Here is a 17013-nt window from a genome sequence, read left to right as displayed (position 1 = left end):
GATTTAAAAATGGTCCGACAGAGACAATGCTCAGAAGTCCGTCCATGGCAACAATCAGTTATACAGAAATAGCAGATCATAGAATGCCATGATTGATCAGATTTGAGTATTCAACAAGGCATGTAATAATCTTGGATACTGTGCTTGAATAGATATGGATGGCAGTAGCTGTGAAATAAGAGGAGCAGGTCAAGCAAAGTGAAGGAGAAACCCCTTCAATGATTACCATCCAGTAGAGCTGGGAGATAAATCGATTTTTCTGAGTTGTTTCAAGTTTATGGTTTAGGACCATGTTTAAAAATAAAACTTACGGTCAAAACCCCCTGAGCTTCCGTAGTTCCTAGTAGTGTAGTGTCGGTAATGTGTTGGCGTGTTTGTTCCGGTGCTCTGCACAGATCTGACACTGCCCGCCTGCTCTCTGAAGCTTTGTATGCCGCTAACACCACCGAGGTCCCAGGGCAAGCTAACTAGCTTGTTAGCCAGCTTGCTAATTCTGCCATGCTTTAATGCTACACTGGTTAACGTCACTGAAAATGAGCTGAACAAATGTGACACTCTGCACTGTGACAGTGTGTGAATAAAACATTAACTTGTTAACTTCTAATAATTTAGCGACTGGCTAGTTAGCTAGCTACGTTGGTAATAGTGTCGACATCTATACCATGGCAACCCATGCACATAGGTTGGTGATGTCTGGACCATTGAAATAATTTCTGTCTGGACACAGATCTGATGTGATCACTTGCAAACAACAGGGTGGACAGTCTGATTAGATCTTAGTTTGTTTGCTTTTGTTAATCGTTTTCATTATTGAAATAAAAACCAAACTTAGTCTGTTTTAAGGGGATAAAAATCACAAATTGGGTGGGGCCTACCATCTAGGTGACTTTGAAAATGGCCGTAACCTCCGCTCCTCTGACGCAAACCACCACTCAGGACCACGCACCGTACCTGGGGTGACAGAGCTTTCACCATTGCAGCCCCCTCCCTCTGGAACTCCCTACCCATACACATCCGTGACTGTACTGACCTGAACACATTCAAAACACTCATCAAAACACACCTCTTCAGATTAGCTTTCCACATACAATAGTCTTACATTTCTCACCTGATAGTTACTGGTTTTATTGGTTTTAATTGCTTTGTATATGCTTGTTTTATGTGTTGCTTTTATTGTTTATCTGTATTAATGTGATATATGTGCTGGTTTTTACTGTAAAGTGTCTTTGAGTACCATGAAAAGTATAAATGCTGTATAAATAAAATGTATTATTATTATTATTATTATTATTATTGTTATTATTACAAGCTCCCAGAATGTGTAGAACTGTGAAGCAGGGTGGTGCTGGAAAAGAGCGTAGGCCTCGGCAAAATAAAGCTTTGAGCAAATCCTTTCCTTAGGGGAACTGAAGGTCCGGACAACATTCATTTCTTTATAGTGCAATACAGGTGATCATAATCAGTGATGATTATATTGACATTTTGAGAAAAAGTCATATATACCGCTTACTGGCCACTGGTCAAATTATACTGGGATATAGATTTTAGGCCGTATCGCCCAGCTCTACCTTCAATATTACAACTATTTTTAAAAATACATCACAAATCCCCCTGGTGACGTTGTCACTCACTAATATAATACTGACCAGTTAGGAGTCCAACTGGTTTTATTCAGCATTGTTCCATTGTTTGCCTTCAAATCAAATGTAAAATTTCTGTTAGGATTTGCAGCAATAACATACAGTATGTGCTTCCACATTGGATAATTTGCCAAGAATCATTGGAAATGCAGTTTCCCCCTTCCAAAGCCTCTCCTAAGGGAGTGGCTTTCCTGTGTCCACTCAGTTTATCCATTCCAACGTCCCATTGGCACCGTGTCAGATACATTTATTCAGGTCCAGTCCTCCTACGCAGGGCAAAAATTGATACTTGGCATACATGTTTGGATGTGAGTTTCAGGCCAAGGGCAGGAGCAGCAGACATACCTCCCACTCCAAGTAGTCCAAACCAAGGTCAGGACTCCTTTATAACTACATAATTACACATTATGACGTGGAATTCTGGCATTTCTGATATGCATCCATGCACATGACCTGTACATACTTCTGTTCATATGGTTGGAGCAGTGCTTCCTCTAGAAATCTATTTTTGTCAGGGAGCAACAGCATTCAGACCATGACGGCACATGGAAACCTCCTTGAAACTCTAAATGTAATTACTTGAAGTGGGTTAGGAGTTTACTTGCATTTTTATTTATACATTTTTCTTTTACTTCACAACTTTGGCGAGAATAATTCTCAAAAAAACTCAAGAAGGCAGATACAAGTAGCACATAAACTGTTCAATGTCTGCATGTAATCAAATGAATACGTAACAATGCACATTCTTCCATTCATCCAGTTATTTGTGTCAAGAAGATTTTTACAGCAGGGCCAGTTGTACTTCACTGCCAAGTTGGTAAAAGTGTGGAACATTTTATGTATCTTGACAAAGTCCACTGGACTATCATTTGAAATTTTCTGAAAATACCAACTAGTTTTTGATAAAGCAGTTCACATCATCGTCTTTGGGTAATTGACGACTTTAGAGTGAGTCTGGATATCTTAGATATTGTTTCCAAAACTCTGATTCACACTGATTGTGTGATCGGGTAGCTGATCTGTAGTTCGAATGAACTGGACAATGTAATGTAATGGACAATTCCGCTTCCAACCTGTAGGGGGACCGAAGCGGGAAAAGTTCTTGAGTGTTGCTTTAAAATCGTTTGGCATGGACAAATCTGAGTGACTTGTATGCTGTTAGGACTAGGGATGCTAGTTTAGAGTTTTTTCTGACCCTCTGACCCTCCTCAACCGGTCATTATTTGTTAACCGACAAGCAGGCAGCGGAGTCCCAGTTCTGCTCTAAATGTACTTTAAAATGGAAATTTTTCAAGCTTTTAAGGCTCAAGTGGTATCTGAGACTCCGTTGGTAACTCAGTTCACATCCACAGTACATGCAGACAACTTTATTCTTGTGGAGAGAACCATCTGGAAGGGCTTTGAAACTCAACTTGCCACTCAAAAGACGCTTTTCTTTATCCATTTCTGCTCAAGGAGGTTTGTTTATTTGTTGGGGGTCTTGAGCTGCTTTTTAATCATTGATTTAGTTAAAATGTAAGTTTTTTCAGGATCAGGTTTAACCTCTGAAGCCGTACAGGGTGCAGCCTTGTCTCTTATTTCAAAGCAAAAGAAGTCAGCTAAAAATCTTTCTTCACATTATTTTAATGTATTTTATGTTTAGGTTTCAGACCAAACGCTCAAGTGACACATCGTAAAATGAAGTACATTATCCAACAAACCAACTAGGAAACTAAACAACAATGGAATGTAAGGAATCACAATATTAATTTTCTAACATAGTATCCTCATCCTCTTAACTTTTTCAGGTCCGGTAGGACCGAAGATAGAGGATTTTATCATGTTTGGGTTCAAAGTTCAATTTAGTTGAACTTAAATGCTAAACCTGGGGGGAGAGAGCTCTGTCTCACAAGGATAATTAAAGTTCCATCTAATCTAATCTCATTTGAAGCGGATGAAGGAGACTGGTTTGTGAAGGATGACTGCTGAGCCCCTACCAGATCTGTACTGGATAGGATACTGCCATATGAAGACAGTCAACAGATGTTTTAGAGATCTGCATAGCATATGAAGCTGATAAGAGAAATACTGACCTTTTACATATGCGCGTGTTTGTGCAGTTTGTATTTATGGTCAACACGGATGCATTGTGACTGCGGTGAACTCCTTAGTTAGTTTCAGTGTGTTGCAGCGTCATTGATCCACAGATCCCCAAGTGATAGGGCCGACCTGTTGTTTCAGGGAAAGCAAAGGGAAAAGTCTGACTGTGTGTTTAAAGGCGTCTGTATACACAAGTGCGTGCATGCACCCCAGTGCCTCTAAGCTCTGAGTCATTAAATAGCAGAGCAATGGGATCACATTCTCTGAAGTGTAATGTATTCTGCGGCACACAGGGAAAAATGCTTACCCAAACAATCGGCTTCTGCTAAATTATTAATGGTGTTGTTGCTTAAAGTCTTGGAAAGGAAGTCATTGTGATGTGAGATATGAAGCTGCAGACCTCATATCAACAACAGTCCTCCACCAACACAAACACGTCTACTTTAACATCCACTTCTCAAACCTGATATTGTGCCATACTGTCTGACAGCTTTCATTCTTTTCTGCCATTCTTTCCCTCTGTCTTTCTCTTCTGGGGATTTTTTTTCTTTTTAGGGCTGGGGTAGGGAGGAGAACGCTGGCGGCGCTGGAGTTTAGCAGGGCAGCATATCCCTGCCAAGAAATGAGTTCACCGAAGCGCTCTTTCCCCCAAAGGAGATGCAATAAGGTTTCTGCTAAGGGCCTGGCCTGCCACTCGACTTCTAGAAAACAGAGAAATGGGTGGGATGCATTAATGGAGGAGAGGGGATGTATTGACAGGACAAGAAAAGAACTTAACTTTGAACACAGTGAAACAAGAATGCATTAGATGACAATTTAGTTTGGCTAACTACGTTAAGTCTTGACAATTTAAAGCTGGAGTAGTCAGGTTAACACACAGGGCCAGTTGCCACAGTAACCACTACACTATTACTTTGATTACCTTTGTACGTTTATTAGGTGTCTTTTTATCAGAAATATTTACCTGACTTTTCAAATCTTTTCATATCTTAAGTTTACTTTCCACCCCCACATCCTGACAGTTAATGTACAATACTAAACTATATTCTACATGTAAGCTCTGTATCTCTTCACAACAAATGCTTTCTTCACTGGGCTGTGAAGGTAATTTCTCACAAATGTCCATGTAAAGACAAATATAAAACCGTTTGTATGTTTACGATTTACTAGGGGTGTGATGAGACACTCGGCTCAGGAGACGAGACGAGACACGAGATTGGGTTCACGAGGACGAGACGAGATTTTAACACTATTTTAAAGAAAACTTCAATGAGGAAATATGATTGGTCTTTTATTCAATCGAAAGCCACAAAATAAAAAACGAGCACTGTGAAAGGTTTGGCCTTCTCTCCTGTATAACTAACCTCTTCAGACCTAATTGCGGCGTCCCTCTCTCCTCCCAAACTCATCCCTACAACCTATTAAATCAAATAATTATTAATTTCTTACACTGCAGTATAGCTTTTCCACAGGTCCGGCTGAGTCGAGTTATAAGTTGTTATACCTTAGCACAGGAGTGTCAAACTCAGTTTCCCTAAGGGCCACACTGGAAAATGAGAATCACATCAAGGGCCAGACATGTAGAGATTATTGACGTGTTTATTTAAGAGAAAAAGTCAAATATTTTGACTGTATTATTGCATGTCTCATGTACTGTAGTCTTCTCACTTACATTTGGGCCTCATAAAGCCCCAAAAAAGTTTGGCAAAAAAGTTCCTCAGACAGCGACAGATACATTGAAAAAAGCATCAAAAAAGTTGGAAAAATGCCGAAAAAGTGTTTTTGTCTGAAAAAGTGCCAAAAACATCAAAGTGCCAAAAACATCGTACAAAGCGCCAAAAACTTCAGAAAAAGTGGCAAAACATTGAGTAAAGTGTCCAAAATGTTAAAACAAAGTGCCTAAAGCATTGAAAAAAGCGCATAAATGTAAAAAACAAACAAAAAAAAAAAACACCAAAAACTAGGTGGACCTAAATTTATTGTTAACCTAAATTGAAATGTGGACCGTATCAAAACCTGCAAGGGGCCGGATTTGGCCCTCGGGCCTTGAGTTTGACACATGTGCCTTAGCAGTTTGATGTGTGTAGAGGTCTGTGTAGTTATCCTGTAGCGCCTGGTAATCTCCCCAGTTTTTTATATTTGCTGTTGATAAGTACCAAAGCTCCAATGACTGAAAATGGTATTCAGTACAGCCTCTACAGGTGGCCTTGAAGGCTTCCCATACAGTAGACAGAGATGACTTAGGTGCTTGTTGGTGTTAACAATGAGGGTTGCAGGGTAAGTCACTCCAATTCTGACTTCATGGAGCAGTTTCTAGGTCAGGTACTGGGCAACTGAGAATCGCTTACCTTAGTTATTTTTTCTTAGCAGCGGCTCTAATAATGTCCTGTTTATCTATTTTTGAGAAAAAGTCAGGTTTTCTTTAACTAAGTAGCAACATAATGATTCATGATATTTAGACTAAAACTAAGATTTTGTCTGGGAAACTGTCTCAGTAGTATGTCCCAAAATCTACTTTGGAGCATAGAGAAAGTGTAGACATCATCAGTTAAAAAAGATGCAGTGAAGGATGGAGGACTGACGGACTCACAGGCTCTTATTGCCAATCAGATTCCCATTCCATCATTCCCATCACATTTATCAACTGCCCACTCAAAGCTATCATAGATGCATGCTACATCATTTTTCCAAAGAATAACCAAATAATAATGAAATAACAAATGGAAATGTAACTGAATTCTAACATTCAGAATAGCATTCTAGTCCAAAAGGGATGTAGCAATAAGAAAATCACAGGCAATCTCAAGTGTAGTCTCTAATTTGGTGCTTTTTTTGCGAAGTGCTAGTTCAAACTAAATTCAATAGTTCCATAATTATGGCAGAATGACTGTAATGTTGGACTGACACATACTTTCTACGCTTAGAAGAAGTCGCACGTCAGCCAAACCCATTTATGAGTGTTCCATGTTGTTCCAGCAGTGGATGCTGACATCACTGCAGCGCTGACGCCTGATTGGGTCAGCTGTAACCAATGGCCCATAGCGCATAGAGTTTCATAACCGCTATGGAGTTTCTCCCCTTATTAATGGCCTGGCAGTGGAAAATCAGCGATGCCACCAGTAAATAAAATAAAAAGAGAAATCAAATAGGTTTTCCATTAGAGGAAAAAAAAAAGTCTGCAGCCATCACAGCTTGGTCATGGTCCTTTCAGAGAGACTTAGAGTATGGCCTCATAAGGTCTTAACAGTTTTACATTCCATATACTTTGAGCTTGTCTGGTACTGGATGGACTTATTAGAATGAGGCTCCAGAAGAAATATTGCTTTAATGGTCCATGCTACACACCACTGGGCTGCTGTAAGCAATGATTTAAGAGCAATATTTTATGTTAATTTACATCCATAAAAAATCCTTATTTCCACTGGTCTGCTGGAACGTCACATCACACATTGTCTTTCTTGGGACAAACCCAATCACAAAATCAATGACAAACACTGTGGGTCCTTTTGCACGGGAGACATTGTAACATGTCAAAGTAGGAAAAGCATGAGTGCAAAAAATACAATCAATCTTCAGTTTCAGGGTCCTGGTATTTTTTATGCTGACTCGCTGTCACAGCTAAATAAAGTGGGGATATACAGTATTGCTATAGTCTGTTTGCTGTGGTCTGTTTGTATAGTAAATAAAATAAATGATTTCTTCAGATGTTAGTTCTTTGTTGGTGTAATGTTGTGTGAGAGTCTTAGTTAAAATGTAAATGATGAGAGCTGTTTTCATTTGATATGCTTTGAACCTGTCACTAGTGGAAGTTTGTGTTCTTTCTGCAGCCTCCAAACAGCGCCCCCCCCCCTCTGCCCAGCTCCTCTCTACCAGAAGGCTACTATGAGGAAGCAGTACCTTTAAGTCCTGGAAAGGCTCCTGAATACATCACTGCCAGTGAGTGGCAAGACTCGTTTGCAATTCATATCACTTATATAATGCGTTTACTCATAGCCATACATACAGACTGACAGTAGCTAATGGACACGCTGCTGAAAAGAAATATGTAGCTTTTTTTTTTTTTAAGTTCAATTGTCATTTAATGATAGAAAATTCTGCCTTGTTTACCTCCCTCTCAGACTATGACTCGGATGCCATGAGCAGCTCCTACGAGTCGTACGACGAGGAAGAGGAGGATGGGAAGGGCCAGAAGATGCGTCACCAGTGGCCGTCTGCAGAGGCGTCCATGGATCTGGTGAAGGACGCTCGGATCTGTGCATTCCTTCTGCGCAAAAAGCGCTTTGGCCAGTGGACCAAGCTCCTGTGTGTCATCAAAGATAACAAACTGCTGGTGAGGGACACTGATGTACATGTTCACACAGCAAGGCACACTTTAAAGGGTTCCCGCAGAAGATCTATGTACATACTTGTATGCAGCATGTGTGAAAATGTTGAAATAAAAGTTCTTAGTCCAATAATGACTAGGGCGTGGAATGTCCTGGCGGTGTTTCTCTGACAACTCGGACAGCGGCAGTGTCCACGGTGTCTCAAAGCTTAGCTAGTCTACTCTGTTTTTGGCTGCAGGCTGTTGAATGTCCCGCTGTTGGAATCCTTTCCAGTCAAATACAGACACGTTAGAGCGTTTAGCTGTCAACATTTTAACCGTGTTTAAGCCAGCTTCTAGCTAACGGTACCTGCTGCCAAGTGTAATATTAACTAGCCTCACATGCAGCGATGCTTCTGTTGCCTGTAACGTCTGTTTCAGAGCACCAGAGAGCAGCGCGGGCATTTAAGCCAAAATATATGTTGTCATTCAGTCCCGTAGATAACGGTCGTTAGGCACCGGTTTTCAGTAGCCAACCCTACCTGAGAAAACTATACAGCAACAACGTTTGGCTCATCCAGTTTAACCCGACCCCTTTTCTCTCCCTCCAGTGTTACAAGTCGTCCAAAGACCACACCCCCCAAATGGAGCTGACCCTGTCAGGGTGCAGCATCACTCACATCCCAAAAGACGGCAAGAAGAAGAGGCACGAACTGAAGATCGTCCACCAGGGGGCAGACGCACTGGTGCTGGCTGTTCAGAGCAAAGAACAGGCAGAGGAGTGGCTCAAGGTAACACAATAAACCCTCAAACTACTTATTGCGGCTGTAAGCAGTCCAAAATATTGCTGCCGCGAGGGGCTAAACACTGACAGATACACACTGTGACGCGCTCGAGATTTTATTGCAATGATTTTTATTCTTCTTCTTCCACACGTAAAATACACTTAGCACTGCAGTTACCAAATGTAATTGTTACCTGGTGAGTAGAATAATTGCGTTAATGCAGCGTGATGCGTGATACGGTCAACAGAAAGTGTTCGCTCCCAGGCTCACCCCCTCAGCCAACCCAGGTGCACAGGTGAAGCAAACAAATAGAGTATCACTTCCACTCAAACTGCGATGACAACGCTCACCACCTGCCATATCAGTGCACAACACAATAATCAACAAAAAAACACAAATGAGACCATAAACAACATCCAATATGTGGCTCCTACACTACTCTTACAGCAGATTGCATTAATGCAGAATAAGAGCAGTCTGATATGTGGCTCCACCAGATGAAGTCATTTAAATTCTACTAACACCACTGTCCATGGGTTATGCTTAATTAAAACGTGTTTGGATCACTTGTCAAAACAATCTGCCCTCATGGTCCACTTGCTTCTTCTGGATCTTTCACCCAGATCACCTGGTCTTCATCAGCAGATAAATGTTTGTAAACATGTACAGATTTGTGACTACTGAACAATCTTCACTTGCTGATGAAGACCATGTGATACTGTATTCTCAGCAGCCCCAGGACAAACAATAAGTGACCCTTGAGTGGAGTCAGTTTTGTCAAGTTCTCCAATTATTTTTAAGTTAACCATTAATTAATTTGACCATAGAGAGTGGTATTAAAGGGTAATGTAACCCTATATGGGAATGCGCATTGTCAATTTTGTCCACTAAAAGTTCTGTTTTTGCCATTGACAGGCTCAGATTATTATTCTAAGTGTCTGAAAACATTATGGAAAGGATCCCTACAGAGATAGACCTTTTTAAAACCTCTTTAAGACCTTTCTGTTTAACCAGAAACATCTCTGAGGTCACTAGCGCTAAACCCACCAGACTCATTTAAAAAACACAATACTTTTATGCGTGTATAGAGCCAACATATTTTCATATGTACATCGGTAAACTGTGTGTTTATTTCAACCAAAGGTGGAATTTGTAGGCAGCTGTCCGTGACAAACCATAAAGTCATATCTTATATTCTTGTCGATGTACTCAAAGTTAATATTAGAGCCAGCCTGAGCTAACATGGCTATTGCTAGCCTTGCTACTGTATGGCTTATGCCCACAGACTGTGCTTATGCCACGAACCGTTTAACATTACTCATTCAAAGTAGCCTTATGGTATATTAAATAACCTTATGCCATGCGTATGCCTGGTTAACGTTACGCGATGTGGAGTTTTATATGATGGAAAGTGTGATCGTGTTCTACTATTAAACATGCCAAAAGTAATACGTTTTATTGTAGTGTATAGTTTGACTTTGCTCTAAAGTTGTTGGCTTTGTATCTCTGCTATGGATTAGTCAGACTAGCTAAGGCAGCTCTAATATTAATTTAGCGTTCATTGGTAATGATGATATATGAAATTACTTTACTGTCATTTTAAAAGCATCGCTCATGTCCCATCACCAGAACGGACGAGAGAAACTCATACATTTGGTTAACGTTAGTTGGTTTTATATTTCTGTTATTGATTAGTTATACCGGCTACGGCAGCGAGGCTAGCAATAGCCATGTTAGCTCAGGCTAGCTCTAATATTAACTTTGAGTGCATCTGCAAGTATATAAGATATGACTTTACTGTTTGTCACTGACAGTAGCTACCACTTCCACCTGTTGTTAAACGGCGTGCCGGTGGAACACTTGGACCCCCGGCACTGGCCGCTGTAGTGAGCCACATAAGCCGCCAGGAGATCGGCTATACCGCTGTACCACAGTGGCAAACCATCAGTCACTTTTCCATCTCAGCGCTACTGGAATTATTAGTTCTAAATGGTTGAATCTCATTCAATGCTATTGTAAAATACTAGAAGAATAGACTACTTTGACTGCATTACAGTTACAGTCACTAATTTAACCATTGGTACTTGTGTATATTTAAAAATAACATCTAATCACTAAAAAATATTTGTATTATGTTTTAAATGAAGCAGCATTTTTTAAAGAATGACGTAACTAAAAGATCTGCTTGTTGAACAGTGAAGAGGCCTAAAACCCTGTTAGCTGTTCTAAAATGACTAACTCATAAAACAAAGAGCTGTCAAACACAATAAAGGGTCCCGTTCACCAGCGTCAGAGTTGCTCACCATAGATCACAGCAAAGTTCGGACTGGGCTGACATTAGGGCTGGGCGATATATCGATATTATATCCACGTTGATATATGAGGCTAGATCTCGTCTTAGATTTTGGATATCGGAATATCGTATGACACAAGTGTTTTCCTGGTTTTACAGTCTGCATTACAGGAAAGTAATTCATTTTCTGAATTTACCAGACATTTAAAGCTGTTCTGTTATTTGTCTTACCCACTTAGTCACTGTATCCACATTATTGGTGATTTATCAAAATCACTCTCATTTTGTTAATACTTTGTGAAAGCACCAATTGTTAACCCTACAATATCGCCGCAATATCGATGTCAATGTATTTGATCAAAAAATTTCATGATATTTGATTTTTTTCCATATTGCCCAGCTCTAGGTGACGTTCTTGGGATCAGCCTGAAAGTTTAATTTTGGATGTTGTTGTCAGGGAGGTGAAATTAGATGCAGTGTAACTTCCATTGTGTTGCTAGTATTAAAGAATAAAGGGTGTAGCTGTCAGTATGAGAAGAGCTTGGCTTTTGTTCTCCAGGACGGCCCGTTTCCTGACATTGTATGACTAGGTGCTTTGTTATGGACAGGTGGTTCTGCTGGTTTCACTCAGATGTGAAGATGTTTGTAATCCTCCTGTGATCCCTCTCTCTCTGACCATCACACATTCTTTCAATGCCTCTCCACCCCGTCTTCTCTTTCTCTCTCTGATCTTTCCCTCTGGCTACTCGACAAGTCTGCAAAACAAACCCTCCTTCCCGACATCAAATAGTCCACCCCTGTGTCCGTTTGTTGTTGGTGCAGAGCCAGCATCTCTGGGCTCTTACAGTTTCAATCACCGGAGGAAAGACGGGCCTCATCTGGTCTTTGGATTCAAAGGAAAACCCACAGCCCCCTCTTCCTCCTCACCTTTGCTCTTCCTCACTCTTCTGAGAATCTCCTGGAATTCCTTGTTTGTCCTTGACTACATAATGTGCGCTATTTTAAACTCCCTCCTCATCCATTTGTGTGATGCTATTTGTGTAACCATTTCTGCCTGCTATCCTCTGTCAACTCAGTTCCCCTGTGCTACAGTTTTACCAACAGACTCTTGGACTCGCACTTTGAGGCACCCTTTTTTTGTCATTACTCACTGAGGGTCTTGTTAAAGAATAAAGTGTTGAGCTAGTTTGGCCCTTAGACCACTGATGGAAACACCAGTCTTATTATTAGCAGTGTCTGCTTTCGTCTGTCTTTTTCTCATTTCAACTATTTCCTGTTTATGGCTGTCAAGAAACAAAGATTAAAACAGTTTGTGTTTTTCTTCTTGATTTAATTATGTGTCCGGCAGGGTGATTAGCAGTTGTTTATTGATGCGCTGAGGTAGGTAACCTGGTCGGGGCCAAGGTATCCGCAGGCAGTCGCAACCAGAGCCGTGAAAATATACACATCTCTGTAGCGGCCACACTTTGGTAACGACTGCACTAATTGTTGCTCTAAATACGCAACTGTTTCTCTTTGCGTATTTAGTCAGGTGCTTGGATATTGGAAACATATTGAACTGATAACACAAGGGCAGTCTGTTTTCACGGTGTATAAGATAGTGTAGTAGCGTGTCTGCGTTTGGAGATTGTGTTGCTGGGACCATCGGGCATTCAGCAGTCACTCATTTATTTATTATTCCCTCACTTCCTCTTTTGTCCCATGAACTCTTTTTCTCCAGCTATTCTTATTTTCTGTCCACCTATCTTGAACTCGTCTTCTTGCACAGCACTTGAACAGTCCTTGCATTTCTTATTACCGATTTATCCATCCATCCATCCATCTTCGTCCGCTTATCCGGTCTCGGGTCGCGGGGGTAGCAGCTCCAGCAGGGGACCCCAAACTTCCCTTTCCCGAGCCACATTAACCAGCTCCGACTGGGGAATCCCGAGGCGTTCCCAGGCCAGGTTGGAGATATAATCCCTCCACCTAGTCCTGGGTCTTCCCCGAGGCCTCCTCCCAGCTGGAAGTGCCTGGAACACCTCCCTAGGGAGGCGCCCAGGGGGCATCCTTACCAGATGCCCGAACCACCTCAACTGGCTCCTTTCGACGCAAAGGAGCAGCGGCTCTACTCCGAGCTCCTCATGGATGACTGAGCTTCTCACCCTATCTCTAAGGGAGACACCAGCCACCCTCCTGAGGAAACCCATTTCGGCCGCTTGTACCCTGGATCTCGTTCTTTCGGTCATGACCCAACCTTCATGACCATAGGTGAGGGTAGGAACGAAAACTGACCGGTAGATCGAGAGCTTTGCCTTCTGGCTCAGCTCTCTTTTCGTCACAACGGTGCGATAAATTGAATGTAATACCGCACCCGCTGCGCCGATTCTCCGACCAATCTCCCGCTCCATTGTTCCCTCACTCGCGAACAAGACTCCAAGGTACTTGAACTCCTTCACTTGGGGTAAGGACTCATTCCCTACCTGGAGAAGGCACTCCATCGGTTTCCTGCTGAGAACCATGGCCTCCGATTTAGAGGTGCTGATCCTCATCCCAGCCGCTTCACACTCGGCTGCGAACCGATCCAGTGAGTGCTGAAGGTCACAGACCGATGATGCCATCAGGACCACATCATCTGCAAAGAGCAGCGATGAGATCCCCAGCCCACCGAACTGCAACCCCTCTCCACCCCGACTACGCCTCGATATCCTGTCCATAAATACTACAAACAGGATTGGTGACAAAGCGCAGCCCTGGCGGAGGCCAACTCTCACCTGAAATGAGTCCGACTTACTGCCGAGAACCCGGACACAGCTCTCGCTTTGGTTGTACAGAGATTGGATGGCCCTGAGAAGGGACCCCCTCACCCCATACTCCCGCAGCACCTCCCACAGTATCTCCCGGGGGACCCGGTCATAGGCCTTCTCCAGATCCACAAAGCACATGTAGACCGGTTGGGCATATTCCCAGGCTCCCTCCAGGATCCTTGCGAGAGTAAAGATCTGGTCCGTTGTTCCACTACCAGGACGGAATCCGCATTGTTCCTCTTCAACCTGAGGTTCGACTATCGACCGAACCCTCCTTTCCAGCACCTTGGAGAAGACTTTACCAGGGAGGCTGAGAAGTGTGATACCGCTATAATTGGCACACACCCTCTGGTCCCCCTTTTTGAAAAGGGGAACCACCACCCCGGTCTGCCACTCCTTAGGCACCGTCCCCGACTTCCACGCAATGTTGAAGAGGCGTGTCAACCAAGACAACCCCTCCACACCCAGAGCTTTAAGCATTTCTGGACGGATCTCATCAATCCCTGGGGCTTTGCCACTGTGGAGTTGTTTAACTACCTCAGCAACTTCCACCCGGGAAATTGACGACAATCCCCCATCATCCTCCAGCTCTGCCTCTACCATAGAGGGCGTATTAGTCGGGTTTAGGAGTTCCTCAAAGTGCTCCTTCCACCGCCCTATTACCTCCTCAGTTGAGGTCAACAGCGTCCCATCCTTACTGTACACAGCTTGGATGGTTCCCCGCTTCCCCCTCCTGAGGTGGCGAACGGTTTTCCAGAAGCACCTTGGTGCCGACCGAAAGTCCTTCTCCATGTCTTCTCCGAACCTCTCCCACACCCGCTGCTTTGCCTCTTTCACGGCAGAGGCTGCAGCCCTTCGGGCCCTTCGGTACCTTGCCACTGCCTCCGGAGTCCTCTGGGATAACATATCCCGGAAAGACTCCTTCTTCAGTCGGACGGCTTCCCTGACCACCGGTGTCCACCACGGTGTTCGTGGGTTACCGCCCCTTGAGGCACCTAAGACCCTAAGACCACAGCTCCTCGCCGCAGCTTCAGCAATGGAAACTTTGAACATTGTCCACTCGGGTTCAATGCCCCCAACCTCCACAGGGATGCACGAAAAGCTCCACCGAAGCTCCAGACGTTCCCAATTTACCCGCACTACCCATTTGGGCTTACCAGGTCTGTCCAGAGTCTTCCCCCACCCCCTGACCCAACTCACCACCAGATGGTGATCAGTTGACAGCTCTGCCCCTCTCTTCACCCGAGTGTCCAAAACATACGGCCTCAGATCAGATGAAACGATTATAAAATCGATCATTGACCTTTGGCCTAGGGTGCTCTGGTACCAAGTACACTTATGAGCATCCCTATGTTCGAACATGGTGTTCGTTATAGACAATCCATGACTAGCACAGAAGTCCAACAACAAACAACCACTCTGGTTTAGATCAGGGAGGCCGTTCCTCCCAATCACGCCTCTCCATGTGTCTCCATCATTGCCCACCTGCGCGTTGAAGTCCCCCAGCAGAACTATGGAGTCCCCTACTGGAGCCCCATATAGGACTCCACTCAAGGTCTCCAAGAAGGCCGAATACTCCGAACTCTTGTTTGGTGCATATGCACAAACAACAGTCAGAGTTTTCCCCCCCACAACCCGCAGGCGTAGGGAGGCGACCCTCTCGTCCACCGGGGTAAACTCCAACGTAGCGGCGCTCAGCCGGGGGCTTGTGAGTATCCCCACACCCGCCTGGCGCCTCACACCCTGGGCAACTCCAGAGAAGAAAAGAGTCCAACCCCTATCCAGGAGTATGGTTCCAGACCCGAGACTGTGCGTAGAGGTAAGCCCCACCAGATCTAACCGGTAGCGCTCCACCTCCCGCACCAGTTCCGGCTCCTTCCCCCACAGAGAGGTGACATTCCATGTCCCCAGAGCCAGCGTCTGCTACCGATTTAGATAATGCCCTCTCCACCTTCACTTCATTCATACTTGTACATAGTCAGAGCAGGCTCAGGTCCAGGGAACGGCTCGTGTGCCACAGGCCCCGTCCACACCTGGTTCTTAGTTTCATTATTTTTTTAATTGCTGTATAAGATTTCTTGATGAGGGACGGAAATAGGAAGAGCTGGTAAAGAGTGAACAGAAAAAGAAGGGGAGAGGAAGCAAAGTGAGGAAAAAGGAGAAAGACAGTAATGAAAGGGAAAGCTAAGAGATTTCCCAAAGCCTGCTAGTTACACTAATGATTCTCCCAGATGTTGTCTGCTAATGATGTGTTTATGGAATACCCATGTCTATATTGTGTCCTATTCTCCTCAACCTTTCCATTGCTTTTTTTATTGTATGTATTGTATATCTCTTGTCTTCTGCTACAGTATGACCTGGTTTTCTTTGTCTCTGGCTAATATCTTTCCTCTTAACTTCTATTTTCTTGTTCTTTTTCTGCACTAATTTTGGGAAAAGTGAGTTTGTGTATTCACAGTTTATCTGCTCAAGTGTGCTTTTACACGGCTTCTCTACAATCCTGAGTTCATCATTGTTGTTTACTGCACACTGACAGTGCATGGCCATCCTACACCACCTACCACAGCATTTATTCTCAAGCTCAATCCTGATCCTGATTGACGCACCCCATGTTACTGAGCCAGAAATAAGTCAGGGCAGGAGGGAAACATAGCAAGAACAATGACGGAATGATTTACATTTTTGAATCACAAAGCCCAATGGCGTCGGCTCTGGCGGTTCTAGTGTTAAATGTCACTTTGAATGATTTTAACTGATGATACTGTAGAAAAACAATGATTTTAAATTTGAGACGGTCCACATTTATTTCGGGACGGCTTCGGCAGGATGGTTAAAAAATCACTGAAGTCCTCGGGTCAATTGTGTATGCTAAGTGCAGCCAAGGGCAAGAGAGCCAGAGAGCATGGAGAACCATTTTTATGGAAATGATCAGAATTGCGTCCAACAAAAAGTCCTATTATATGCAGTCACATGAGTAAAGCTCTTAATAATGGTTGGTTATAAAGTTTTCTGATGTTTTGCCAAATATATCTCAACTGGGTAGAGGCATCAAATACTTTTTTGAACTATGTAGTCTGCTGTTACTGGAATACAATATGTTTTCACATCTTCACTACACTTTGGTTAA

At 43.2% G+C, this 17013-nt stretch overlaps 1 protein-coding gene across 5 annotated transcripts in view; it reads left to right on the top strand.

The window, feature by feature from the left end:
- afap1 (actin filament associated protein 1) overlaps positions 1 to 17013 on the top strand; it is a 166973-nt gene that overhangs the window by 110967 nt on the left and 38993 nt on the right. For all 5 annotated transcript variants that reach the window (XM_031299830.2, XM_031299829.2, XM_031299828.2 and 2 more), the window contains 3 exons: positions 7547 to 7655; positions 7838 to 8049; positions 8634 to 8813. In XM_031299830.2, coding sequence (XP_031155690.1) covers positions 7547 to 7655; positions 7838 to 8049; positions 8634 to 8813 — 501 coding nt within the window. The remainder of the gene's footprint in view (positions 1 to 7546; positions 7656 to 7837; positions 8050 to 8633; positions 8814 to 17013) is intronic.

Source organism: Sander lucioperca, chromosome 17, assembly GCF_008315115.2.
Source record: "Sander lucioperca isolate FBNREF2018 chromosome 17, SLUC_FBN_1.2, whole genome shotgun sequence".
Classification (NCBI taxonomy): domain Eukaryota; kingdom Metazoa; phylum Chordata; class Actinopteri; order Perciformes; family Percidae; genus Sander; species Sander lucioperca.
The sequence above is the reverse complement of the archived record's forward strand: the minus strand, read 5'-3'. Positions and strand labels throughout refer to the sequence as shown.